Source organism: Peromyscus leucopus, chromosome 19, assembly GCF_004664715.2.
Source record: "Peromyscus leucopus breed LL Stock chromosome 19, UCI_PerLeu_2.1, whole genome shotgun sequence".
NCBI classification, from domain to species: Eukaryota; Metazoa; Chordata; class Mammalia; order Rodentia; family Cricetidae; genus Peromyscus; species Peromyscus leucopus.
Window position 1 is genome coordinate 5,600,166 of NC_051079.1, and position 27,823 is coordinate 5,627,988.

The 27,823-nt window shown below is 41.9% G+C and overlaps 1 protein-coding gene across 1 annotated transcript in view; it reads left to right on the forward strand.

Moving 5' to 3' along the window:
- The first annotated feature begins 9,805 nt into the window (after positions 1 to 9,805).
- Taf4b (TATA-box binding protein associated factor 4b) overlaps positions 9,806 to 27,823 on the forward strand; it is a 124,887-nt gene continuing 106,869 nt past the window's right edge. Inside the window, exons 1-3 of the mRNA XM_028861275.2 lie at positions 9,806 to 10,521; positions 23,631 to 23,779; positions 26,293 to 26,400. Coding sequence (XP_028717108.1) covers positions 10,182 to 10,521; positions 23,631 to 23,779; positions 26,293 to 26,400 — 597 coding nt within the window. The 5' untranslated portion in view covers positions 9,806 to 10,181. The remainder of the gene's footprint in view (positions 10,522 to 23,630; positions 23,780 to 26,292; positions 26,401 to 27,823) is intronic.

Sequence of the window (27,823 nt, forward strand, 5' to 3'; positions counted from 1 at the left end):
ACGTATTTCTATTGATCTATTAAACATATTAATCTATTCAATATATTTCTATTAATCTATGTATTGGCACATGCCTCATGGCTGTATGTCCTCTAGCATGTCTTGCTTCCTGGGCAGCTGGCTGGCATCTCTCTGACTCCACCCTTCTTTCTATCATTCTCCTACTTTGGTTGTCCCACCTATAATTCCTGCCTGGCCACTGGCAATCAGCATTTTATTAAATGGATTCAAGTGACAAATCTTTACAGTGTACAAGAGGATTATTCCATCATTTTCTTTGAAGCAGATTGGTGCTGCCAAGAGCAGACATGTCTCACTCTCATGAAAAGTCTTATATTATTAGAACAACTTAAATGCCACATTCTGTAGATCTCTGAGGTGTTTGAAGACCATCTGTCTATCTAAAATATATCTGTTTAACCTTGAAAACATACCTAAAATGACTAAGTTTGATTGCTATAGATGACTAACTACAAATTTGCATTTCTTAATTATCCTAAACAGTCTGTATTAGTAGTTTTCAAGAACTAGAACTTTACATTACAATTTTAAATGAGCTGCGTAGGTGTAATACCTTAAACAAGGGTAGAAACATATATACAATATGTTGTAACACAAATAACCTTAAATTTGTATCAACATATAAAAACCCATACCAATGTAAAATATTTCAGACTAGTAGCTTTTTAGTTTACAAGTAGATTCAATAATCTACTATCATTCCTATATCTCTTTTTTTCTTTCCAGAAAGAGATCCAGCCTGTCTCCCAGGAATGTGGGCATTGTGATCTTAAAATTGCTTCCTGCTGACTGTGGGCAATGGCATCTTTAGGGGTCCCTGAGAAAATTGGGATAATGGTCAAGTCCTAAGAGAGCTAGCTGTATAATTTTTGTCCAGCCCTTGTGTTATGGGAAAGTGCAGGGCTCATCTGAAGTCCTGACTGGAGTAGTCTGTGAGGTTGGACCATCTCTGCTAGCCACTCTGAAGTTGCCTGAATGCAGATTTTTGAGGAAATGGCAATGGAGGCATTCTGAGAGGCTGAGTCACCTGGGCTACCGGTCTTCATTGATGTCTTGACCTTTTGTTCTGAAAACATTCAGACTTTTAAAAGCAATATACATATCTGCATAAATATAAATATTGAATGTGCAGTGTACACAAATCAGCTAAAGATGATTCTCTGCTCTATATTTGATTAGGTAAAAGACATCTGTCAAATTTATAAGTCCATTTGGACTGCATAACAAAACTGTAATATAAATCTCCATCCATGCTACGTGAAAAGATGGCATGTAATAAGTCATGAGGACTCTGTAGCCAATAAGGTTTATCATCTCATCTAGTCTCAGAACTGTTCTCATGTAGAGGGATCAGCATATACATCACCTGTCTTGTAGATTCTCTTGGTTTCTTCCTTCATGTCTGTGGTCAAAAATTTCAGGAGATCTCCCCCAGTCAAATCTGACCTTTATTAATTTTGAAGGAATCCACAGCTTTTTGTTTCCTGTGGAAAGAAGGGCATAACCTCTCCCGTTCTCATCAACACATTTCTTGAATTCCATTCTGAAGTTAAGTCATTCTTAAAATATACAGGCTGGTGTAATGAAGCAGTTTCCCCACAATCCAATGTCTCTCAGTAGCTGTTGTGTTTTGCTCATTAGTACTTAAAAAATTTAAAGTTAATAAAGCACTATATAGGGTTCAAACAACCTGTGGTATGGTATTTTCCATCCTTTCCCCGTATATTATCTTCTGAGCATCAGTATGTCATTTTACCAGCTTAAAACTTATATTTATTTTTAAAATGAAGTCTTATTCTGTATGAATTTATGAACTTTTTATACTGAATATACCATCATTTTCCTATGTCAACAAATGTATCTTATAAGTGTAAATCTTTTTCTTTGAAAGGGTCTTACCATGTAGCTCTGGCTGGCCTGGAACTTACTATGTAATCTAGACTAGCCTGGAGCTCACAGAAATCCACCTGCCTCTGCCTCCTGTCAGTTGGGGGTTCGCACAACCCCATCTGGCATAAGTGTAAATCTCATTGGCTGATTAATTTCCTATATTGAGAATAGATTTCTGATGATGCTTGGATCCTTCATTACTGTTCATTCTTTGTTTTTTCAAGACAGAGTTTCTCTGTGTAACCCTGGCTGTCCTGGAACTCACTCTGTAGACCAAGCTGGCCTCAAACAAAGGGATCTGCCTGCCTGTGCCTCCTGAGTGCTGGGATTAAAGGCATGCAACCACCATGATCAGCAATTCCTGTTCATTCTTTGAGAGGTATTATTTGAGACTGGATAGATGGCTAAAAAGGTAAGAGTGCATGCTGCTCTTCTAGAAGACCTGAGTTCTGTTCCACATTGGGCAGCTCACGATGGCCTGGGATGCCAGTTCCAGGGTATTCAATGTCCTCTTTTGGCCTCTGCAGGCATATGCAAACATGTGACACACATACACATAAATTCAATACACGCCAGTAAAAATAAAAAGATTACTGTTTAAATATCAAACAAGTTTAAGGTATTGAGACTATTAAACCTTTAATGGAGGCAGTATCTTGACATGGTGGCATTCACCTATAATTCTAGCACTTGGGTGTTGTTTGTTTTTGCTCTTTTGGGGAATCTGTCACCCAGCTCCCAAATAATTCACACACGGAGGCTTATTCTTAATTATGAATGCCCGGCCTTAGCTTGGCTCTTTTCTTGTCAGCTTTCCTTAACTTAAATTATCCCATCTACCTTTTGCCTCTGGACTTTTCCTGTTCTCTTGCTTCTGTAAATCTTACTCTTACTCCATGGCTGGCTGTGTAGCTGGGTGGCTGGCCCCTGATGTCCTCCTTCTTCTCTGGCTACTTCTTTTCTCTTCTTGCTCACATCCTCCAAAAAGCCCTTGTGCTTCTCTTCGATCCTCCTTAAGAACCCTTTCCACCTGGCTCCTCCCTACCACTTCCTGTCAGCTAGTTGCTGAATGCAGGCTCCTGACCACAGGTGAATTTTAATTAAACACACCTTTGCATCATTAAACAAATGTTCCAGAGCATAAACAAAAGTAACACACCTTAAAATAATATTCTACAGCACTTGGGAAATTGAGGGAAGATGATTTGAGGCCAGCCAGGGTTTCATGGTAAAATCCTGTCTCATAAAAAAAAATAATAATAAAGGAGGTCAGTTATACAGTTAAGCCTTTTAAAAAATGTCCAGCCTACATTCCTTTCAAAGGAAAATGACAGCATACTGTTGCAGGAGGTAAAAGTATTGATGAAAAAACATTGTGGACCAGGTTCAAATTATTGCCCATGAAGACATCTGCTGCTAATCAGAATCTGAAGCCCAGGCTAGAAACATCTTAACCTCAAGAAGAGTTTTCTCAGGCAGATTTCATGTTTAGTTGGTCTTAATCCTCTTTAAAACTTAAAACTTTGAACTGTCACAAACACAAATAAAAGAAGTTTCTTTTTTTCTTCCATACTTTCTTTCTTTCTGTTTTGATTTTTTGAGACAGGGTTCCTCTGTGTAGCCTCTGATTGGTCCTGGAACTCACTCTGTAGACCAGGCTGGCCTCGAACTCACAGATCCACTTGCCTTTGCCTCCCAAGTGATGAGATTAAAGGTGTATGCCACCACCACCCAGCAAGAAGTATTTTTCAACATCATTACATTTATAAATACTAACAGATAAACATAAAATCAACTGATTCTTTTCCTTCATTCTTTTCATATATAGAGATAAATGCATCATTTTGTCCCCAAGCATCCTGCTTTGGTTTTTACAGAAATGTAGCATGATTACTACTGAACTCCAAATTCAGGCCAGTGGCTGCTAATGCTAGGTAAGAAGAATATATTTTGGGGAGTAAGAGAACTAAAGTTCCCATCATTTTAGATAAAATATAAAGCAAATTGTAAGTTCAACCTATAAAAGAATGCATATATCTAGTCTAGCCACTTGCACCTTATAGTAGTGACCTCTAGGCTTCTGCAGGTACCAGATCTGTGTCCTGGCCTAGTCTTACCAACTTCTCCTTCACTTTAGCCAACATTTAGGCTTCTTCTAGGACCTGCCATACCTTCATCCAACCCCAGGACCCTCTGCACCACCTCTACCATTTCACCCCATACCCAGACTTCCCACATCCTTCTCTAGGGTCTAGCCTGGTGACTGACTACCCCTGACCCTTTCATACATGTCCTTTTCATAATCTTCAAGATTTTGCCGGAGTCCCACAGCCAGTGCACAAGCCCGTTTTATCTTCCCAGCCTTCACGGCAGAGGAGATCTAGGGTTGGGCTAGTATCCTCTCTACCTATCTGCCATACCACAGGATTCTACATCAGTTCCAACCTTTCCACTCAGAACTACCAACTCCACACTTCCAGCTTGGAACAGGAAGCAAATCCTGTATGCCAGTCCAGTCCCCTCTGTCCACCTGACTTCATTCCACTCAAGACAGTCCCAACCTGCCCCCTTATCTTTTTTCTCCCCCACACTGCTCTATCCATAAGAAACTTAAAACTAACAAAGGAAGTCCACATGCTCAGATCTCATCACAGTAAAATCAACAATATGAAAGATCAAGCCAGTATCTTTTCCCCCAAACCTATCAGTCCTATAGAAATGTTTCCTTGTGAGAATTACCAAGATGAACTTCATGACAAAGAAATTAAAAGAACAGTCATAAACCTTCTCAGAGAATAAAAGGAGTTGAAAGGAGGCAGAAACAGCTCAGTAAAATCAAGTAGAAAGAGTTTAAGGAGAATAAACATGCCCAAGAAAACATGAAGACAAGGCTGATGGAAATGATGAAGACAGTTTGAGGATGGAATTCAATAAAGAAATGGAGACATTGAAGAGGACTCAAGCTGAAATAAAGATAGAGATGAAATACTCAATAGCCCAACTAGACATCCTAAGGAAAGCCTTCTATGTAAAATGAACCAAACAGAAGCCAGAATATCAGGTTTCAAAGACAAAACAGAGGATCTAGACCAAATAAGTAATAAACATGAAAACATTTAAAATACACAGGAAAGGGAGACACAGGAAATGAAAAACAAAATAAAACAAAAACAAAAATCAAACCTTTGAATTACAAGCATAGAGGGAGAAAAATCTCAAGTCACTGGCACAGACCAATCTTCAATAAGATCACAGAAAAAAACTCTCCAAACTAAGGAAAGACACGTCCATACAGATTCAAGAAGCACAGAGAACACCAAACAGACAAAGACAAGGAAAAAAAATCCCCATGGCACATGACAGTCAAAACACTGAGTATACATCACAAAGACAGTGTATAGAAAGCTGAAAAGAAAAAAAAAACAAAACTTGGCAGTAACCAATAGCTCTCTTAAGATCTACTCAATGAGAGGGAAACTATTCCTGGAAATCTAACTACTCAGTGCTAGTGAAATCATGGTTACTGGAGGAGAACCTACAACTGCTAGGGGATATCTTTCTGTACGTTGTGAATATGTTGTTCCTAATGGTTAATAAATAAGCTGCTTTGGCCTATGGCAAGGCAGCTTAGAGGCAGGCGGGAAATCCAAGGAGAGAGACAGGAAGGAGAAAGACAGAGTCTGGGGAGATGCCCGCACTGCCAGGAGAGAGATGGCAGCCTGTTGCCCAAGGAACAACGTGCCAGCAGACCTGTAAGCCATGGAAGACATGGCAAAACATAGATTAATAGAAATGGGTTAATTTAAGATTTAAGCTAGCAAGAAGCCTGCCATAGACTATACAGTTTATAAATAATATAAGCCTCTGAATGATTATTTTATAAATGGCTGTGGGACCACAGGGCCGGGTAGGACCAGAGAAACCTTCCAACTACATATACCCACTAATTTTCTAAAGCAGCATAATCCATAACAACAACAATCTACAGACATTTCTCCTTATATATACACAGATAAAGGTAGTCTTCACCCCTCTTCAAGGAAACCTCTCTTTGCAATAGTTGGAGACCGCTACAGAAAACCAGAACCAACAGGAATGCAGTTATTGAGCCTGGTCCAGATGGGTACATCTACAAATCACTTTTTGTACCCAGGGCTCAGGGAGCATTGCAGGAGTCAGAGCATCAGGACCTTTGTGGTGAGATTGTGTCTCCTAGCAGTATCAGAAGCTACATCCATAGTCTCACCAACATGATTGTTCAAATGTGAGAAGAACAAGGATGACACCAATGGACGTGCTAAAGTGGACAGGGAAAAGCCCATGAGGCCTCAAGCCTAGACAAAGAACTACAGGCAACTGAGTAAATCTGGGAACTGGAGGGGTGGCCCTCCTCAGGGAAGAGCATACCAATTGGTTGTCTAGTGCAAAATAGCACCGAAAACATACCTACAAGTAACACTATATGGATTCAACATGGTATATATGGGAATATATGTGTATATACAAATATATCTATGCATGCAATAACAACCAATGAAAAAGGAGAATATGAATTTGAAAAAGGATGGGAAAGTGTCCATGGGAGGGTTTGGAGGGAGGAAAGGGAAGTGGGGAATGTAATTGTCTTAGTTAGGATTTCTATTGCTGCAATGAAACACCATGACCAAAAAGCAAGTTGAGGAGGAAAGTTTTATTTGACTTACACTTCCCTATCACTGTTTATCATCAAAGGAAGTAGGCTAGGATCTCAAGCAGGGCAGGAATGTGGAGGCAGGGGCTGATGCAGAGACCATGGAGGGGAGCTGCTTACTACACTGCTTCCCATGGCTTGCTCGGCCTGCTTTTTTTTTTTTTTATAGAACTCAGGACCACCAGCCTAGGGATGGTACTACCCACAATGGGTTGAGGAAGTTATACAAAAAACAGAGATTCAAACCAGTCTGGGTGATGCCAAGGTTGATTCATCATATATCCTACACTGTCTGTGGCAGAAGACCTTGGGCATAAATGGTATACAATAATTACTTGTTAAGAAGACGGATTAAATAGAGACAAACAACATTCAAGTAAAGCAAAAATAGTGAAAGCTATTTAAAGTTTAGTTTTGTTTACCAAAAGCTGAGGTTCGTTAACCCTTTTTTTTTCTTTCTGTTTCAGCATAGCCACCACACCTGACCTTCTTCTTATTTTTTTAACCTTTGGTAAAAGCCTCCTCCTCATGCTGGGCTAGGGAAAAGCCATGCCCACAAACAACACAGGCCCTGAAGACTTTGTCAACCATGCCTTTTTTTTTTTGAGATTGTATTTTAATTACTGTACTGGCTGGTTTTCTGTCAACTTGAACAGGCTGGAGTTATCTGAAAGGAAGGAGCCTCAACTGAGAACATGCCTCCATAAGCTCCAGCTGTGATTAGTAGGGGGAGTTGGTTATCTGGTAAAGGATGTCTTCCTAGAAGGTCATCTTTTTATTGTACCCTTACTGTGCACGGCAGGAGAGGCAAAGGAATTCTGAGAACTCTGAGTATTTATATAATTAGTTTGTTTATTTTATTTTTGGCAGGCAAGACAGTGTCTCATACTATAGCCCAGGCTGGCCTCAAACATACTACAATCCTCTGCCTGCAGGTTCCCATGAGTGCTTTGCTTGAATATTATTTTATTATTTTGAGACTGGGTCTCATTATGTAGCCCTGGCTGACTTGGAACTTACTGTGTACACCATGTTGGCCTTGAACTCAGAGATCCACTGCTTGCCTCAGACTTTCCAGTGCTGGGGTTAAAGGTATACACTGTCAAGCTTGCCTGATTATTTTATTTTATTTTATTTTTGGTTTTTCGAGACAGGGTTTCTCTATGTAGCTTTGTGCCTTTCCTGGAGCTCACTTGGTAGCCCAGGCTGGCCTCGAACTCACAGAGATCCGCCTGGCTCTGCCTCCCGAGTGCTGGGATTAAAGGCGTGCGCCACCAACGCCCGGCTTTATTTTATTTTTTAAACTTACTTTATTTTAAATAACATGTATGTGTCTCTGTGTGGGTGTGTGTATATGAGTGCAAGTGTCCACAGAGGACTAAGGTGTTAGAGATCCCTGGAGCTGGAGTTACAGATGGTTGTGAGCTACCTGATATGGGTGCTGGGAACTGAACTCAGGTTCTCTGAAAGAGCAGTAGGTGTGTTTACCACCGAGCCGTCTCCAGCCCTGATTATTTTAGTGTTTAATATTTACATTTTTTTTTTCCTAAGAGAGGGTGTTGCTATGTAGCCCTGGCTGGCTTGGAACTTGCTGATACAGTCAAGACTGCTGGGACACAGAGTATGTAGCCAAGACTGGCTTTGAACTCCCAATCTTTCTGCTTGAATCTTCCCTGGGCTGGGATTCTCGGTGTTCACCCCCACACCTCACTGCAACAAGTTCTACCTGCATATTTACAGGTTACAAAGTGCTGTGTCATGCATGCCTAACTGGAGGACTTACCAGAAATACTTCACATACTTGGTATTTTTGCAGGGGGTGGGGTCTCTTTTATAAGAGCTTCATGATTTAAACATCTCCCAGAGGCCCAATTTCGCAATACTTACACTCTCAACATATATATTTTGGGAAAAAGGTTTTCTGAGCCAAGCACCTGCATACTTGCAAAATTTCCGTAGTATAGTGTAATTCTCTACAAAACGATCTCATGATAGGTATGCAGTAAAGGTGTCTTCTCTGGCTAGATCATGCAGAATGTTTGCAAGGGACTATTGCCCTGAGCACGCTTCAGTACTGCACTTAAGATCTTAGAGCTGGAATTTGAAGATGAATCAAAGACCTGTCCTAACTTTCCAGAAGATGACACGTAAACAAAGTAAATAAACTAGGACATGGTCAGCATTTAGGAAGCTGAGACTGAAGGATTACTACGCTTCCAAGGACAGAATGCTCACATAGTGAGTTCGAGATCACCCTAAACTACAGTGCAAGATCCTATCTAACAAAACAAATTCCAGGGGTGGAGGTGCAAGCCTTCAATCCTAGCACTCAGGAGGCAGAGGTAAGGCGCTCTCTGAGTCCCCGGCCAGCCAGGGCTAGATAGCGAGTCTAAAACAAAACAAAAAAACCCAACAAATGAACAAATAGGCTAATAGTGGACAGGGACATATAAACCGGTAAGGAGGACTAAAAATTGTTTTCCAGTTTATGTTTTAGGTATTTCAAGTCTAAAATAATATTTCACAAAGATACTTTTTTTTTTTTTTTGGTTTTTCGAGACAGGGTTTCTCTGTGTAGCTTTGCGCCTTTCCTGGAGCTCACTTGGTAGCCCAGGCTGGCCTTGAACTCACAGAGATCCGCCTGGCTCTGCCTCCCGAGTGCTGGGATTAAAGGCGTGCGCCACCACCGCCCGGCACAAAGATACATTTTTAAAGACGATAAAAATGATACACTCTTCTGATTTTCACAATGTCAACGGTAATGAAAAATTTTGCAAGGCTTTTCAGTGATGCCGGAAAAAAACAGAAACCGGGCAAACCCGAAGCGGGGTGAGTTACTGAACTCTGCCTTCTCCGGAATCAGTTTTCCGCATTCTCTCCTGAAAGCGTAGCGTCCTCGGGACGGCGGGTGGAGGCTCTCCGGGGCGACAGCCGGGGCCAGCCGGCGGAGGCGCGCCCTGTCGCAGCTCCCGGGCGCCGCTCGCCCCCCGCACGTGATAACTTCCCGGGAACCTGCGCCGGAGCGCTGGGCGTGCGGAGGACGGTCCCGAGCCACTCCGGAGCCGGCCCTCGTGACGTCACGGGCGCGGTTCCTCCCGCCGGCCAATCAGAAGGCCGGACGCCAGGGAAGCCCCGGGCGGCGGGGGCCGCCGGGGCGCGTGCGCACGGGCCTCCGCGTGGCTATATAAACATGGCTGGCCGCGGCGCGCCGCTGGCGCTGCGCTCGGAGCGCGTGTGGGTCGCCGCCGGACGCCGCGGGTCTGTAGGGCTTTGAAATTTCTGGCGGGGAAGCGCAGAGTTCGAGCTCCCCCGAGGGTGGGAACCGAAGTGACGGCCCGAGGGAGCTGCCGGTCCGGGCGCTTCTGCGGCGGGACCGGCCGGGGCTCGGGCGCGCACGTGCGGGCGCCGCCGAGGGAGTGCCGGGCGGTGTCGCCGGCGGCCGGGCCCGGAGCGCGCGCGTGTGCTGCGCCCCGGGATGCTGCGGCGCCCGGACTGCACCCGAGTCGGCCGCCGCCTGCCCCGGCTCGCCTGGCCTCAGCTCCGGCAAGGGCAGCGCCGCTGCCGCTGAGTCCCCGAGGGGATGCCGGCGGGCCTGACGGAGCCGGCGGGCGCCGCTGCTCCGGGGGTCGCCAGCGCCTCTGGGGCCGTGACCATGGCCCCCGCCGCCGCGCTGCCCGTGCGGGTGGAGAGCGCCCCGGTGGCCCTGGGCCCTGTGACTAAGGCTCCTGTCAGTGTCTGCGTGGAGTCCGTGGCGCCCCAGCCCCTGCCATCCCCAGTGGGGACTGTAGTGACCAAAGTGGTTCCTGTCACCGCTCTTCCTAAACTCGGCGGCCCGAGGCTGCCCGCTCCTCAGATAGTCACCGTGAAAACTCCCGGCACCACGACGATCCAGCTGCCTGCTAATTTGCAGCTGCCTCCAGGTATGTGGATCGCCTCCGCTCGCCTGAGGTGACTCGGGGACGTGGCAGCACCCCTGTAACTCTGAGGAACTTAGAGCCAATTGATGTTGCGGCGAGCGGGCGGGCGGTGATTTGGCCTTACCGTTCCTGTAACCTCTAGGTTCGTCACTGCATTTCGTATATAAGAGAACGATCTTTCCACCCAAGTCACTTACACAGTCAGATCTGGAAGACTCACTTTCTAGAGGGCCCTGGAGGCATTGCCTGGTACCTGGGTGGGGACATAGGGATTAGCTGAAGTTAATTTTCACGTGGAAAAAGGACCAGTAAAGAGATGACTTTCTTAAAAAAAGTTTTTTGAAACTTAAGGCAAAGAGGTTTTTATTTATTTATTTAAGCAAGTTAGAATAAGTTCACAGCAGAAGTGATTACTTTTTTTTTTTCCATTTTATTTTTCCTTGAGACAGGATCTCTTGTAGCCCAGGCTGGCTTTGAGCTCCCTGTTTAGGGGAGGATGACTTTGAATTCCTCTCGTTTCCTTCCAAGGTGCCACTGCACCTGACCAAATGCTGTTTCTACACCGGTTTAGATGTGCAATAAATGTAATTTTAAGATTCCTTCTGGTAGGGAGCAAGTGCCCAGGTTGACAGATCTGAGCTGTGCAACTGTTGCATTTGACACGATGTGCAGAGTGATAATGATTCTTTGGTTGCTTTTTGTCCACTGGAGGCTTCTGTTGGGCTGTTTTGCTTTGTGATAATTTACGTGTTGTAAATCTCTGACTGTTGTGTTGTCATGTTTTCCTTAATTGAAAAATACCTTGAAATTTGTCTTCTATTAATTTTGCTAAGCAGAAAGTGGAAGTCGAACAAGTTGGTAGTTAGCCCTAAAAAACTATCTGGCAAGAGAACCAAGATTCAACCAAGAGTGGTGGTGGGCGGCAGCAGCAGCAGCAGCGCACGCCTTTAATCCCAGCACTCAGGAGGCAGAGGCCGGCCTTGTCTACAGAGCCAGGGAGTTCTAGGACAGCCAGGGCTACACAGAAAAATCCTGTCTCTACCCCCTCTTCTCCAAAAAAGAAAGAGAACCAAAAAAAAAAAAAAAAAAAAAAAAAAAAATTCAATGAGTAGACAAGAATGTATATTGTAACAAATCAGCAGGTAATTTCATTCAAATATATTCACCCACTACTTTGTAAGACTGTAGTCAGGATAGCAATTTAGAACTGGCAAACACTGTATCCAATGATTACAGGTTTTTACAAATGGAGGTACCTCGTGTACTCGTACTGAAAGAGCTTTGTGAAATGTGCAGAACGTAGTGTGCTCAGCATGTCCATAACCAAATACAGCATCAGCTCCCTGTCTTAAATAGGGTTTCTATTGCTATGATGAACACCATGACCAAAGCAACTTAGGGAGGAAAGGGTTTATCATCAAAGCAGTGAGGACAGGAATTCCCATGGGGCAGGAACCTGTAGACAGGAGCTGATGCAGAGGCCATGGAGGGGTGCTGCTCACTGACTTGCTCCTCATGGCTTGCTCAGCCTGCTTTCTTATAGAACCCAGGACCACCAGCCCAGGGATGACACCACCTACAATGGCCTGGGCCCTCCCGCATCAATCACTAATTAAGAATATGCCCTACAGGCTTGCCTACAACCCTATCTTTTTTTTTTTTCACAATTTTTTTTTTTTTTTTTGCGAGACAGGGTTTCTCTGTGTAGCTTTGTGCCTTTCCTGGAACTCACTCTGTAGCCCAGGCTGGCCTCGAACTCACAGAGATCCACCTGCCTCTGCCTCCCGAGTGCTGGGATTAAAGGCTTGTGCCACCACCACCGGGCGAAATTTTTTTTTTTTTAGAAACAGTCAAAAAAGTATTAAGATAGAAAATTGCCAAGGGGGAAAGCTTATTGATAAGTTGTAGCAAGTTATTTACTGAGAGGTTGCCATGGTCGCCACTTTTAATGCATTATTTATGTTCTTTTATTCTCTCCTCATAGTGGGCAGCTAGCAATAAGGAAAAGAAGCCTTTAAGGGTAGACAATTGCCCAATGCCAGGCAAGAAACTCATAGAAGTCAAAGGGGATCTGAATCCAGGTCTTTTTAGTATACTCTGTAGACAGTGCTGTGTTTACTATATAAATGTGTACAGTATACTTCATGGAACATCAGTGCTGAAAGGTAACGTAAAGATTTGTAAGTAAAAACTTGTATTTTCTAAATCAAGAAACCCAAACTGAAATGTCCTTGAGTTTCATTATAGCAAAATAAGATCACAGCCTAAGTCTTTGTAAGAGTTGCTTGGGGGAATTTTCTGTTGGTGTGTAGCATACAGACCAATAGAATGAAATGACATTGACTTACTGTAGGTTATAAGTTCTATACAGTTCAGATGTGTTGATAATTAATAGTTGGTTACTCAAGAATGTGTATGTCAGTTCTTTTTTTTTTTTTTTTTTTTTTCAAGACAGGGTTTCTCTGTGTCGTTTTGGTGCCTGTCCTCAAACTCACTCTGTAACCCAGGCTGGCCTTGAACTCACAGAGATCCACCTGCCTCTGCCTCCCGAGCGCTGGGATTAAAGGCATGCGCCACCACCGCCCAGCTTGTATGTCAGTTCTTAATTTACTAAGGTAAATACTTTTGAGTACTTCTTTCAGATTTTCTTTTGACTAGAACTTGTTTTTAAAAGTATGAATATTTGTCCAGGTTTGAGGGTGCACAACCCTGTAATTTGAGCACTCAGGAGTTCAAAGGCCATGGTCAGGCCTATAATCCCAGTGAGGAGGTTGAGGCAGGAGGATTGCCTCAGGTTTGAGGCCAGACTGGCCTTCATTGCACTGTGAGACCCCACCTCAAAGCTAGGAGCTGGGTAAATGACTTGGCTGCTAAAAGCCTAGCAACAACAGCCTGAGTTTGTTCCCTTAGAGCAGTGTCTCAACCTTCCTGATGCTGCACACCTTTCATTCAGTTCTTCATGTTGTGCTGACACCCAACTGTTACATTATTTTGTTGCTACTTCATAATTTTGATTCTGTTATGAATTGTAATGTAAATATCTGCTATGCAGGATATCTGATATGTAACCCCGTGAAGGGTCATTCTATTCCCAAAGGGTCACAGCTGTCACGTTGAGAACCACTGCCTTAACAGAACCCATGTCCGAAGCTGGACGCAGTGGTATATATAATATACATCTTTAATCCTTGTCATCCTAAAGTGAGATCAAAGACAAAGACAGGAAAAGAGATGCTACTTCAAAACAAGGTGGAAGGAGAGTAGTGACTCTGAGAGTTACCCTCTGCCTTTACATACATGCTCCTCTCCACACTACATAAGAGAACCTTAAACAGAAACGTGTTCAAACACAGCCAACTACAGGGTCTATAAATAAAAGATAAAGGGGCATTTGTGGGGAAAGAAAAGGTTTCTGTCTTCAATATTTTATTTAGTAAACATGTAGACTTTTAGGTCCAATTGTGGCCATTTCTGAATCACTTTAATCATAGTGTAGTGGCATGGTTCATTTTTCTTTTGTATCTGTAGTTATCCTTCCAGAGAAAGTGACAGCAATCAAGTTTGCCCTAGTGTGTTCCCAGTCCTCCACTATGATGGTACTAATACATGCATGAGTGTTACTGCTTGCTTGTGCTCTAGTTCTGGCTACCCTAAACCTTGCTGCAGCCGTAACACACTCTTTGTAGGCCAGGCTGATGTTAGCTTCCCTAGTTTTAGTATTACAGGCATTCTGGGATTACAGGTGTGAACTACCTCCCATTCCTAGCTTCCTGAGTTGTGTGTATGTAGAGATGCATGTAAGAAGTTTGAAAGGTTTCGGCTGTGCTGGGGAGTGAATACAAGGCCTTGTGTGGGCTAAGCAAGTGGTCTACCACTGAGCATCCCAGGCTCCTTAATTTTTAAATACCAGCTTCTAGGCTGGGCATGGTGGTGCACACCTTTAATCCCAGCACTCAGGATGCAGAGGTAGGCAAACCTCTTGAGTTTGAGGCCAGCTTAGCTACATAGTGTGTTCCAGGACAGCCAGGCCTATGTAGAGAGACCTTGTACTTAAAAAAAAAAAAAAAAAAAAAAAAAAAAAAAAAAAAAAAAAAAAAAACAAAAACCAGTAATAGTAATAATAATAATACCAGCTTCATTGAAATGTAATTTTTGTAATTATATTTCAAAATTAGAACCTATTGCTGGGCACTAGTAGTGCATGCCTTTAATCCCAGCACTCAGGAGGTAGAGGCAAGTGAAACTATGAGTTTGAGGCCAGCCTGATCTACAGAGTGAGCTTTAGGACAGCCAGGACTACACAGAGAAACCCTGTCTCAAACAAAACAAAGCAAACAAAGGAACCCATTTGCAATGACTGTTAAATTTTGATTTAGCCACCTCAGATGTGTAGTCTTTGAAAGAAAATACATGTATACCTTCTCTATTCTGTGATACCATTTTTATGTCTGCTTTTCATTTACCATTATAGGATAACAAGTTTTGTTATAAACTCCAAAGCTTAATATTTATTCTTTTCTCTCTCGCCTCTGGAGACAAGGTGTTAATATGTAACCCAGAATGATTTTGAACTTGTGATCCTCTTGCCTCTGCTTTCAGAGTACTAGGATTACAGGTGTGTTCTCCTATGTCCAGCAAAAGCTTACTTTTAGTTACTTATACTTTGAGGGGCTGTGCTCTCATGAAAGTTAGAAGACAGCTTGTAGGAGTCAGTTCTCTATTTCTATCATGTGAGTTCCAGGTCTTTAGTTCATGTTCTTAGGCTTGGTGGCAAGCTCATTTACCTCCTAAGCCATCTCAGTAGCCAAAAAGTTTAATTTTTAATGGCAGCATAATGTCTTATTTAATAATTCCCCTTATTGTTCATATAGGTTGGTTTTGTTGTTGTGGGTTTTTTGGTTTTTTTATTGTTTGTTTGTTTGTTTTGGTTTTTCAAGACAGGTTTTCTCTGTGTGGCCCTGGCTCTCCTGGAACTCCTCTGGTTTATAGGTGAGGCTGGACTTGAACTCACAGAGATCCACCTGCCTCTGCCTCACAAGTGCTAGGACTAAAGGCATGCATCACCATGCCTGGCTGGTTGCTTATTCTTTTTTATTATTTACTAAAGTAGATGTTTTTGTATTTAGGTTATGTTATGCACTATGATTTTTTGGTTGGGATAGATAACATGGCCAACAGCATATTTGGTTATTATTGATAATTGCAGTATAAGCTGGAATATGAGCTCAATACTATGAATATAACAATAAGTGAGGTAAACATTTATCTTTTGAAAATTCCAATAGATTTTCTGGGTTTCCATAGATAACTTTGGCTTAATTATTCTCTTAACACTGTTATTTCTGAAAAGTAATCATTGCATGCATAAAACTAGCAACAAATATGCAAAGTAAGTCACTTGAAGTCTTACATGTCTGATTTTTAAAGATGAAATTTAATAGAGAGAAATAAAACCTGCTTTGGCAAATCAAGCTCTGTTTTGACCAGTGAAGAGTGGTGATTTAATTTTCTTTTTTATTCAATTTAGGAAATGAGAAGAGGGCAATATAAGTGGTTTTAAACTCTGTATAGGAAATTATCATATGAAAAATTGGAGGAATTTGACCCATGGTACCTAGAGAATACAACTTAGAGATACGTATTTACAGGACTAAGTGTGAAAATGTAATTAAGCTAATTTTGTATGGTTGTAAAAGTAGCCATTGTGTCTTACGGATGCTAAAGGGAGATGCGTTTTGTTTGCACATTCAGGAGGGCTTTGTGCTCCTAGTCGGCCTTTGGAAGAGCGACTGTTGTGTATCTCGTTTTTTCCTAACTCTGGTTATCTGAGAAGAAACTAGAAGGTCAAGAGTTTTTCTGGATCTTGATTTTTATAGATCTGCTATTCTTTCAGGGCATTATTTACAAATGTCGAGAATATGAAAAAACCAAAGGGCTTCCATCCAGATCAGACTCTGCCGTTTGAAACACAAGAGTTCATAGGGTAAAAAAAATAGATCTTAGATTATGTGTGAGGGAGAGAATAGATACTAGTCCACTTTTAAAATCTTATTATTTATAGAGGAAAGGTAGTCTGTTATCCAATGTATGATTTCTTTTTCTTTAGAAAATAGAATATCTTTTATTCCTTGGCATTATCTTACAGGGTAAACAATGTGTCTTTATCATATCCACCCCAGTACCCCTTCCATTCCCCCAGGCATCCCCAACATGCCTACCCTTCCATTAGTGTCCTCATTTTTTTTAAAGCAACCACAGTTGAGTTAATTAATGCTACCTGTTTGAATATTGACTGATGTTGTTAGCTTGCTCCTGAGCAGTTCTTGTGCAGGTGACCTGCACTCACTCCCCTCCTCTGACTTACATTCATTCTATTCACTCCCCTTCCTTGATGCTCTGTGAGCCCTGGCAGAGGCTGAGGGTGGTAGAGTGCCCATTTAGTGCTGAGCACTCAGCAGTCACGTATTCTCAGCACTTTGATCGCTTGTGAGTCTGCATTAACTGCTGACCACTGCAGAGAGAAGCTGTTCCGGCCCAGGTCGAAGGCGGCACTGATCTGTGTGTAAACAAGTATTTAGAAGGCAGTTTGACAACTTGGGGGTTTAGGAAGACAGTAGTAGTAGAATACCTCACCTTAGGGCTTATGACCTCTAATGCTGTGAGTGTTGACCAGGTTTACAATTCCAGGCATGAATTCCTTCCTGTGGAACTGGCCTTAAATTCAATCCCAAAGTAATTGGTTACCTTCAGCTGTCGTATCTCTGTTGCCATGGTGGTACATCTTGTCTCATGTATGGCTTGACTCTGTTACCGTTGACTTCTCCCCTGTGTACCTTCTGGCGCTCTGAAAGTTAGTCAGCAGGGAAGATGTTTTCAGGTCAGTTCTAGCTTAGTTTCTCTGTGTCCTGTAACCAAAGTGTGGAGTATCTCCAGCAATAGGGTCTTGCTGGCTAGTTCTCATGGGCTACCAAGAATAATGGCATTTGCCTGTGTTGTTTGGAGGGCCTCTTGGGGCCTCAGTGACCAATAACTTCTTAGGGAGATATCTCATACCTGGCACTTTAATAATTGGGGGAAGCATTGTCCACTCATGCAGGATAACTGTATTTAAACTTTCTGTTGCAATTATATTTTAAAATTAGCTTTAAATTAGTGGATTTTTAATTTTTTTATAAATACATTGTTATTATATATTTCTATTTTGCTTTCCTCTCTATTTATTTATTTATTTATTTATTTATTTATTTATTTATTTATTTATTTATTTCTTCTCGAGATGGTTTCTCTGTAACAGCCTTGGGTATCCTGGAACTTGTTCTGTAGATCAGGCTGACTTTGGATTCATGGAGATGTATGTGCCTGTCTCTGCCACCCAAGAGCTGGTATTAAAGGTGTGCACCACCACTACTCAGTGGATTTTTAATTTCTTTTTGAGACCAGGTTTCTCTGCATTACTGGCTGTCCTGGAACTCTTTGTTGATAAGGGTGGACTTGAACTCAGTGATCTGCCTGCCTCTGGAGTGCTGCGGTCAAAGGTGTACGCCACCATGCTTGGCCTAAATTAGTGAATTTTCCTAAGAGTTTTTCATACTACCTCAGTTTAGATTAATCCACCCTGTACCCACTCCTCTTCCTTGTTCCCTGTCCCATTACTACATCAACTTTTAACCTCCAGTATTTTCCTTTTCTACTTGCATATGGTATGTGTTCTACTATTAATTTACTCTTTTTTCCATCTATCTTATTTATTCATTCATTCATTCATTCATTCATTTTACATCCCAGCCGCAGTTTCCCATCTCTGTCTCCTCCCAGTCCCTCCCCATCTCTCCCTTCTGTCCCCACCCCTCAGTCCACTCCTCCCTTTCTGTTCACTCCCATAGATTTCGACAAAACATGGCATATCAAGTTGTAGTAAGACTAAGCACCTCACCTTGTATTAAGGCTGGACAAGGTGACCCAGTGTGAGGAGTAGGATCCCAAAAGCCAGGAAAAGAGTCCTAGACAGCTCCTGTTTCCTCTGTTAGGAGTCTCATAAGAGGACCAAGCTACACACCTGTAATATATATGCAGAGTGCCTAGGTTAGCCCCATGGAGGCTCCCTGGTTATCTGTTCAGTCTCTCTGAGCCTCTGTGAGCTCACATTAGTTGGTTCTATGGGTTTTCTTGTGTCCTTGACCCCTCTGACTCCTACAATACTTCCTCCCCTCTTCTACAAGATTCCTTGAGCTTGGCCTAATGCTTGGCTGGGGGTCTGCACATCTCTCCATTAGTTGATGCATGACACCTTTCTGACACTTGGTCTAGGTACCAGTCTCTGAAGATAGCAGAATATCGTTAAGGGTGGACTTAACTCTCCTGACATGGGTTTTAGGCTAGACTAGTGATTGATTGGCCACTTCCTCAATCTCTAGGCCACCCTTGCCCCAGCACATCCCATAGGCAGGATAGACTGTAGGTCAAAGGTTATGTGGCTGGGTTGGTTTCCCAATCTCTACTAGGAAGTCTTGCCTGGTCACATGAGATAGCCAGTTCAGGCTATGTATCTGCTATTGCTAGATGTCTTAGCTGGGGTCACCCTTGTAGATTTGTGGGAGTTTCCCTTACATCAGGTTTTAATCTGTTCCTGAAAAAACCCCCTTTCCAGTCATCTCTTTCAGTACTCTCCCTCTCCATCCATCCCCAATCCAATCCTTCAGGTTCCCATGTCTGTCTGCACCCAGTCCACCCAAGAGATCTCTTCTATTTCCCCTTTCCAGGGAGATCTGGAAATCCCCCCTTGATCCCTCCTTGTTACTTAGCCTCTCTGGGTCTGTGAACTGTAGCATGGTTATTCTTTATTTTACAGCTAATATCCACTTAGGAGTGAGTACATACCACGTTTGTCTTTCTAGCTCTGGGTTACCTCACTTTTTTTTTTTTTCTGGTTCCATCCATTTGCCTGCAGATTTCATGATGCCATTATTTTTAACAGCTGAGTAATACTCCATTGTATAAATGTACCACATTTTCTTTATCCATTCCTTGGTTGAGGGACACCTAGGTTGTTTCCAAGTTCTAGCTATTATTACGAATAATGCCGCTATGAACATAGTTGAGAAGGTGTCCTTGTGGTATGATTCCCAGTTTTCTGAGAAACTGCCACACTGACTACCACAGTGGCTGTACAGTTTGCACCCCCACCAGCAATGGAGGAGTGTTCTCTTGCTCCACATCCTCTCCAACATAAGCTGTCATTTGTGGTTTTGATTTTAGCCATTCTGACTGATGTAAGATGGAATCTCAGTCATTTTGATTTGCATTTCCCAGACAGCTAAGGATGTTGAACATCTCCTTAAGTGTTTCTCAGCCATTTGAGATTCTTCAATTGAGAATTCTCTGTTTATGTCTGTACTTTATTTTTTAATTAGATTATTTGTTCGTTTTTTGATGTCTAGGTTCTTGAATTCTTTGTTTTGGAAACCAGCCCTCTGCAAGATAAGGGGTTGGTGAAGGAAGATCTTTTCCCATTCTTTAGGCTGCTGTTTTGTCCTATTGACGGTGTCCTTTGCCTTACAGAAACTTTTCAATTTCATGAGGTCTCATTTATTAATTGTTGATCTTAGTGTCTGTGCTACTGGTGTTATATTCAGGTAGTTGTCTCCTGTGCCAATATGTTCAAGGCTATTTCCCACTTTCTCTTCTATCAGCTTCAGTGTAACTGGGTTTATGTTGAGGTCTTTGATCCACTTGGACTTGGGTTTTGTACAGGGCAATAGAAAAGGATATATTTGCATTCTTCTACATGATGACATCCAGTTATACCAGCACCATTTGTTGATGCTTTCTTTTTTCCATTGTATAATTTTGGATTCTTTGTCGAAAATCAGATGTCTATAGGTGTGTGGATTTATATCTTGGTCTCTATTCAGTTCCATTGGTCACCTGTCTGTTTTTATGCCAATACCATGCTATCCATTTTTTCTTTAAGATCTCTTGTTCTTCTCTCATGGGCCTTTCTGGCTGCCTGAGCCCTATAGACACTTCACATTTAAATAGACAAATCTAAAACTTCAATTAGGATCCACATAAGAGAGAGGGTATGCAGTGTTTTTGGGGGGAATAGGAAGCTCTGGGATACCTCTCTTAGTGTAATGTTTTCAAGCTTCATCCTTTTTCCTGCAAATTTCCTAGGTCCATTTGCTAAGAATACTTCTATCGGACCCTATGGTAGTATCTGTCTTTTATGGTGAGTCTGGTTTCTTGGAAGTAACAAACAGATGATTTCTGCTTTTTGATCCAGTATACGAGGCTGTGTCTTTTGATTGAGGAAATAAGACCTTCAATAAAGAGGCAGGTGAATCTCTGTGAGGCCAGCCTGGTCTACAAAGCTAGTTCCAGTCTTGCCAGGGTTACACAGTGAGACCTTGTCTTAAAAAGTCAAGCCAAATCAAAACAAGCTAGGTGTGGTGCAGCATATATTTAACATCAGCATGATCTATGTGTCAAGTTCCCAAGACTGCCAGAGCTACATAGTCAAGCCCTGTCTCCAAACAAAAACCCGTAGAAGCCAGTTGGTGGTGACAAATGCCTCTAATTCCAGCATTCTTGGCAGAGGCAGGTGGATCTCCATGAGTTTTGCAGGTCTGGTCTACAGAGGAAATTCTAGTATAGCCAAGTCTATACAGAGAAACCCTGTGTTTTTAAAAAGCAATTTTTACTATAAATTTATCTGATTTGTTGATTACATTTGATTAGGAGTCTTCTGGTTAGTTCAGAAACAGAATGCCTGTTGAGCAGCCACTCTTTGCTCTGAGGTCATAGTGGGGAGAATAAGAGGCCACATAACTGTACAGCTGGATGCTGAGGCCAGGTTGAAAGGACTGCCCCCTCAGTCTTTTCACGTGTTAGTCATTTCCGAGTCTTCTTTTTGCCTAGTTGTTCAGGGTTTTTTGTTTGTTTGGTTTTTTGAAACAGGATCTCACTATGTAGCCCTGACTGTCCTGGAACTCAAAGAGATCCTCCTGCCTCTGCCTCCCAGTCGTGGTTAAGATTAAAGACTTGTGTTACACCACACGCTTCAAGTTTGTCAGTTTTGATAATCTTTTCAAAGAGCCAAGTTTTAGGTTCATCTTTTTTTCTCAATTTTTTTGTTCCATATTATATTTGTCTTTGTTCTGATCTTTATCACTTCATAAGTGATAAACTGTTTTTATTTTGCTCTGCTTCCAGTGTCTTAGATGTCATTGTATGTCAGAAAGAGATGTCATTAACCACAGCTGGCCACGTTGTTGCGAGTACTAAGGACCTCAATATTTGTGTGGGGCTTCCTTTTGAGAAGAGGGGTGTGGTTACTAAGGGATTCAGTTTTGTTTTGATTGACAGACTTGGATTATGTCAGTCTTCACTCGCTGTGCATATCCCTTTTCTTGGTGAATGTCTTAGTTAGGATTTCTGTTGCTTTGATGAAACACAGTGACCAAAAAGCAAGTTGGAGAGGAGAGGGTTTATTCAGCTCACACTTCCGTATCACAGGTCATCTTTTTTTTTTTGCTTGACTCTGTTTTATTTGATATTATGACTTACTTTATCTTTCTTCTGGTTGCTGTTGTGTGATATTTTTCTTTTCTCCTTTCTTTCTTGAGAGTAGGTCTTCATATTTAGCTTAGACTGTCCTCAAACTCACTATATACATCAGGATACTCTTGAATTTTCAACCTCCCACGTGCTGAACTACTATCATACTGATAATAGTTTAAACTTTCTGTGTTTCTAAATCTAAGATAAGTCTTAGGAAAATAGCAAATGATTGGGTATTTGTTTTATGTAGTCCTATACTTTTGATATAGTTAAATTTAGCTTTGATATTTTTGTTTTCTATTCCCTTGATCCATCCTTTTGTTTGTATTAAGAGGATTTTTTTAGTATATCATTTTTTCTTTATATAATTTTTCAGCTTTTTAGGAGGCATCAGTTCCTTTAAGGAGATATTTTGGGTGGTGACAAGATTGTGGCATGCTTCTCTTGGAGTGACATCTTTACTATTTAGGGAACAGACTACTGTGTGGACCTTTCCTACTGTTTTCTCCCAATAGAGATATACCTTATAAAAACACTGGAGTTAGGTTCCTTGGGGTCCAACCCTTCTTTTTAAGGGATACCACTAGAGAGTGGGAATTGTGGGAAGAAAAGTACTTTATCTTATGGTGAACCTGCCTTCCTATTGATGATCCCTTACCAGATCCTTAATCCACCCAATGGAATTAACTCTGAAGGGAAAATGGCATGCCTCTATCTAGAGTAGATTCCATTCTTCATTATACAATGTCATGCTTGGAATGTTTTGGATTTTTGAGCATATTGGCTTTCATTGTTTGAGGTTAAAGATGTTCTGGAAAAATCTAGGCAAATATTCTAAAAATCTGCAGAGGCATTTTGGATGAGGGAGGCTCTATCTGTATGACATGTCTTCTGGGGTTTTTCTGTTCTGTCTGTTCGGTCAGCTTATGTAGTACTGTGCTGTTCCCATACCATCTTTTAAAAAATGTTTTATGTGCACGATTGTTTACCTGCATGTATGTCTGGACCACTTGTGTGCATTGTCCTCAGAGGCCTGAAGAGTTCATTGGTCCCCTGGAACTCGACGTAAAGAGAGGGTTGTAGGCCTCCACATGGGCACTGGAAACAGAACTCCAGTTCTTTGCAAGATCAGCAAGTACTACTGAGCCTACATCCATCTTAATATAGTTTTATAGTATCAGTATCATCGAGGAAAAGTATTTTTGCCTACTTCAGGAATCTTTTTATATGCTTATATTAAAAATATTTTTGTATAGCTTATTCTTATTTTTTTAAGACAGGCTCTTACTGTGTACCCCACTCTGGCCTTGAGCCTATATTCCTTTTGGCTCAGCTTACTAGGCCTAGAATTACAGGTATGTGCTGCATGCTCAGCTTAAATAGCTTTGAATGAAAACATTTTTGCCATCTTATGGTATTGAGTCAACATGGAGTTCATTATATGTTAGGCATTTATTCAGAGCATTTCCCAGTGTGGGAATGGGAAACCAAAGTATGTGATGCTTGTGTTCATTTATCAGCTTTAGTCACAGTTGTTTTTCTTTTAATTATAGGAACAGTTTTGATCAGAAGTAACAGTGGTCAGTTGATGCTGGTATCTCCTCAGCAAACTGTAACAGGAGCCAAGACCACAAGTAATGTTGTAACTCCAAGGCCAGCAGTACCAGTCAACACTCCAACGGTCAAGATCTGTACAGTGCCGGTAATCTACCTGCATTTTCTTAGTTTCCAGCCACTATCTTCATATAAACGTGGACATGTTCGCCAGTAAAAATTTGAGATAATTTTGCCCAACTTTTAAAATCAAGTGCCAACTTGGTTTTGATACTTGGTAATTGCTAAAATAATTAACTGTACCTTCATACTCAGTGATTTTATTATCCTCAAAGAAATTGTTCAAAGAGGCAGTATGCATCTGCTGAAAGAAAATAACTATTCTGAGTCAGGGTTTTGGAATGTGTGTGTATGTGGTTGTGTGCCTTTATGTGTTCCAAGTAATATGGGAATCTGCTTTAATATTTTGTTTTGCCTTGTTTGAAGTGATTTTTGTATATAGATGTTGATCTTTTTATGTAACTGAAATTTAGTTTGTGTCAGTAAATTTAAAAATATTCTTATGAGGCCCGACGGCGGTGATGCACGCCTTTAATCCCAGCACTCAGGAGACAGAGCCAGGCGGATCTGTGAGTTCGAGGCCAGCCTGGGCTACAGAGCGAAATCCAGGACAAGTACCAAAACTACACAGAGAAACCCTGTCTCGAGAAACCAAAATAATGAATATTCTTAGGGTTTCTATTGTGTGAAGAGACACTATGACCATGACAACTCTTATAAAGAAAACATTTCATTGGGCTGGTTTACATTTCAGAGGTTCAGTCCATTATCATCATGGCAGGACATGGCAGCATGAGGGCAGACGTGGTGCTGGACAGGAGCTGGGAGTCCTACATGAGGGTCCGCAGGCAGCGGGCGGGGGACTAGCCAGACTTGAGTATCCGAGACTCCACGTCTGTCCCAAGTGACACACCTTCTCCAACAGTGTCACATCTCCTCCAACAAGGCCGCCCCTCCTAATAGTGCCACTCCTTATGGGCGTGTGGGGCCGTTTTCATTCAGGCCACGACATCTTTATTTAACTCAGAAATGCTGGAGTTGGGGAGATAGTTTGGTTGGTAAAGTGCTTGTAGCCCAAGCTTGAGGATTGGAGTTTGATCTCCAGCACTCACTACACAAACGACTGCCAGGTGCTGTCATGTGCACCTGCAGTCATAACACTCAAGTCAAGAGCTTCCCAGGGCTGTCCAGCTGTTGGAGTCAAATTCAAGCTCCAGGTTTAGTGAGACACTGCCTCAAAAATTACGATAGAGAACAGGTGAGGTAGATACACAGTGTCGAAGACTGACTGCCTTCTTGCCTGTGTTTCTCCCTCTCTCCCCTTCTTTTCCTCTTTTTAACTTCACTACATTTATTTGATGTGTGTGTGTGTGTGTGTGTGTGTGCGCGCGTAGGGGATAATATTCATGCCGTGGCTGCACTTGTAGAGGTCAGAGCACAGCTTTCAGAAGTCACTTCTCTCCTACCAGGTGGAACTCAGGTCATCAGACTTGGTGGCAAGCTCCTTTACCCTTTATGCCATCTTGCTGGTCCTACTTCAGTTTTGATACTAGTTGCTCAACTGGTTATTTTCTCTGTCAGTAGTATGAAGCGTGATTCTAATTAGTCTTAACAATAAAAAGCCGGAGTCAGATACCAAGAGGGAAAGCTCAAAGAGCAGAACAGCAGCCACCAGACAGCTACGAGTCCTCCAACGGAAAGGACTGAGATCCTGTCTCCACTCACCCTCTAGTGCTGGAATTAAAGGCTTGAGCCTCCCAAGTGCTGGGATTAAAGGTGTGTGTCACCACTGCCTGGCCTCTATAGTAAAACTAGTGGCTAGCTCTGCCTTCTGATCTCCAGGCAAGCTTTATTTGTCCGAATACAAACAAAATATCATACAATAGTAGTACTTTTTCCTTCTAATTTGGTTTAGCTATGGGTTAACAGATTTTTGTTTATAATTAAATAAGGAATCTGTATGTTTTCTGTGTAACATCAGGTTTAAGATTTTATGTTTTTATTTTCTTATTCTGTGTGATCCATGTATGTGAGTGTGGGAGCACACATGCTGCAGTGCTCCTGTGGAGGTCAGAGGACAGCTGTAGGGCTCAGTTCTGTCTTCACCATGGCTTCTGGGGTCATACTCAGATTGTCAGGGTTGCACGGCAAGAGCTGGACAGCGTTCTTGGCCCAAGTTTAAGATGTTAATGCTGAATGTTGTAGATCTCACTTAATTGGAAAATTAACATAAAAGAAAAGATTATTTTGTGAATCAGTTGCTTCCTTTAAAAAAATCTCAGCTGACCAGCTGACCACTTAGCTTTATAGTATAGAATGTTCATAAAAGACAGTATATAGCAAATGCGTTTGTTGAAGTCTTTTCATTTTGTTCACAATACTGATTGATTTGAAGTGATTAATATTGACTGGGCATGGTGGCACATGCCTTGAGGCAGAGACAGTTAGAGCTCTGTGAGTTCCAGGCCAGCCTGGTTTATGTATTGAGATTAGGCCAGCTAAGGCTACATAGTAAGATCTTTTCTCAATAAAACAAACAAACAAAAACCAACCCTCAAAATGACTAGTATCAATAACTTTGTTATCTTGTCCTTTTCCCAGAATTCCAGCTCACAGTTAATGAAGAAAGTGGCAGTGGCTCCTGTCAATAATTTGACCCAGACAGGAACTACTGTGGCCACCACTGCCCCTGGTGCTTCCTCAGGACAAGTGAGTGGTGTGTGTGTGTGTGGGGGGTGTGCATGTGTGTGTACTAGCTGTTTTCTCACTACTGTTCAAGTATTTCTTGCCAGGTATTTAAGTGTCTAACTATGGACGTCGAAGGCATATAATATATGATGTTGCTCATCAGACTGAACCATTGGAGATGTAGAAACAAGAAACCAGAGTATCTTATCAGATACATAATACATAAATTCATTAAAGTAATATAAATACATCTAATAACCATGTATTACAGTCTCTAGAAGGAGGTGCTAAAATAGAATATGGATAAGTTATTTTTTTTAGGAATCAATACTTGTGAAGAGAAGGAGAGTAAGCTTAGGCTAGATTCATGATTGGTAAAGTTTTAGCCAACCTAATAGAGAATGTTAGAGCATATGCACCTTGTCAGCCTTGTCCCACTGTGAGTCAACATGGACTATCCTGGGAAATTTGTGCTTTGTGCAAGGTCTCTTTGCAGCAGAGACCAAATTAATGGAGCTGATAACTGAAAGTCATCCCATAGAGCAGCCAAGACAGTAGAAATCTCTCCTTGCAATGGTTCATTGACACCTACATCTTATGTCACTTGTATATATGCTTCTAGAACATGTTACAGACAACTGTCCTGGGATGCTAGTGGACTTCTTTCCTTTGGAAACAAAAGAGGTTAAAGAATAGACTATGTAGCCTTACTTCTGTAGTCTACATTAAATCATGTCAGTCCTCTACTGTCCACCTTACATTACCCTTACTCTTGCTTACTACTATGCTGGTCTTGGGAGTTGCCTACTAATGTAATCAGATTTTCCTTTTAGGAATCTCTTTAGATTCCTCTGTGGATGTGTTCCTGCCCTGTCTTGGGTTTTCTGTTTTTCTCCACTTGTAACAGATTAGCACAGATTGAGTAATTTATAATGAATAGAAGTTTGTTTGACTCATGATTCTGGAGATGGGAAGTGTAAGATCATGTTGTTGTGGAGGCCAGAAGATGGGGTTGGATCACCTAAAAACTCAAGTTAGAGTTAGTTGTTAACCACCTTGTAAGTGCTGGGAATTAAACCCAGGTCTTCTGGAAGAACAGCAAGAGGTTTTTAACTACTGAGTCATCTCTCCAACCCCTAATTTTACCCAGAATTTCATCATTGGTTTTAGTTGTCATTAATCAATATTTTTAATTTACTTCCCATTTTACCAGAACATTATGTCTGATGTAAGTACCAGTTTCTCTGAAGGGAAAATTTGAGTGTCCACTCACCTATCTTAACTTGTACAGAAAGAGTTTTCCTTGAGATTGCAAGTCATGCTGCAGATGTCTTCTCTGTGCATATTATCACCCCCACCCCGCTTTTCCTATGCTGCGTAATCTTTATTGTATTTGTTGCTTTATCTCTAGTTTTCTAATTTTGTACTTTAACTTACAGTTTTT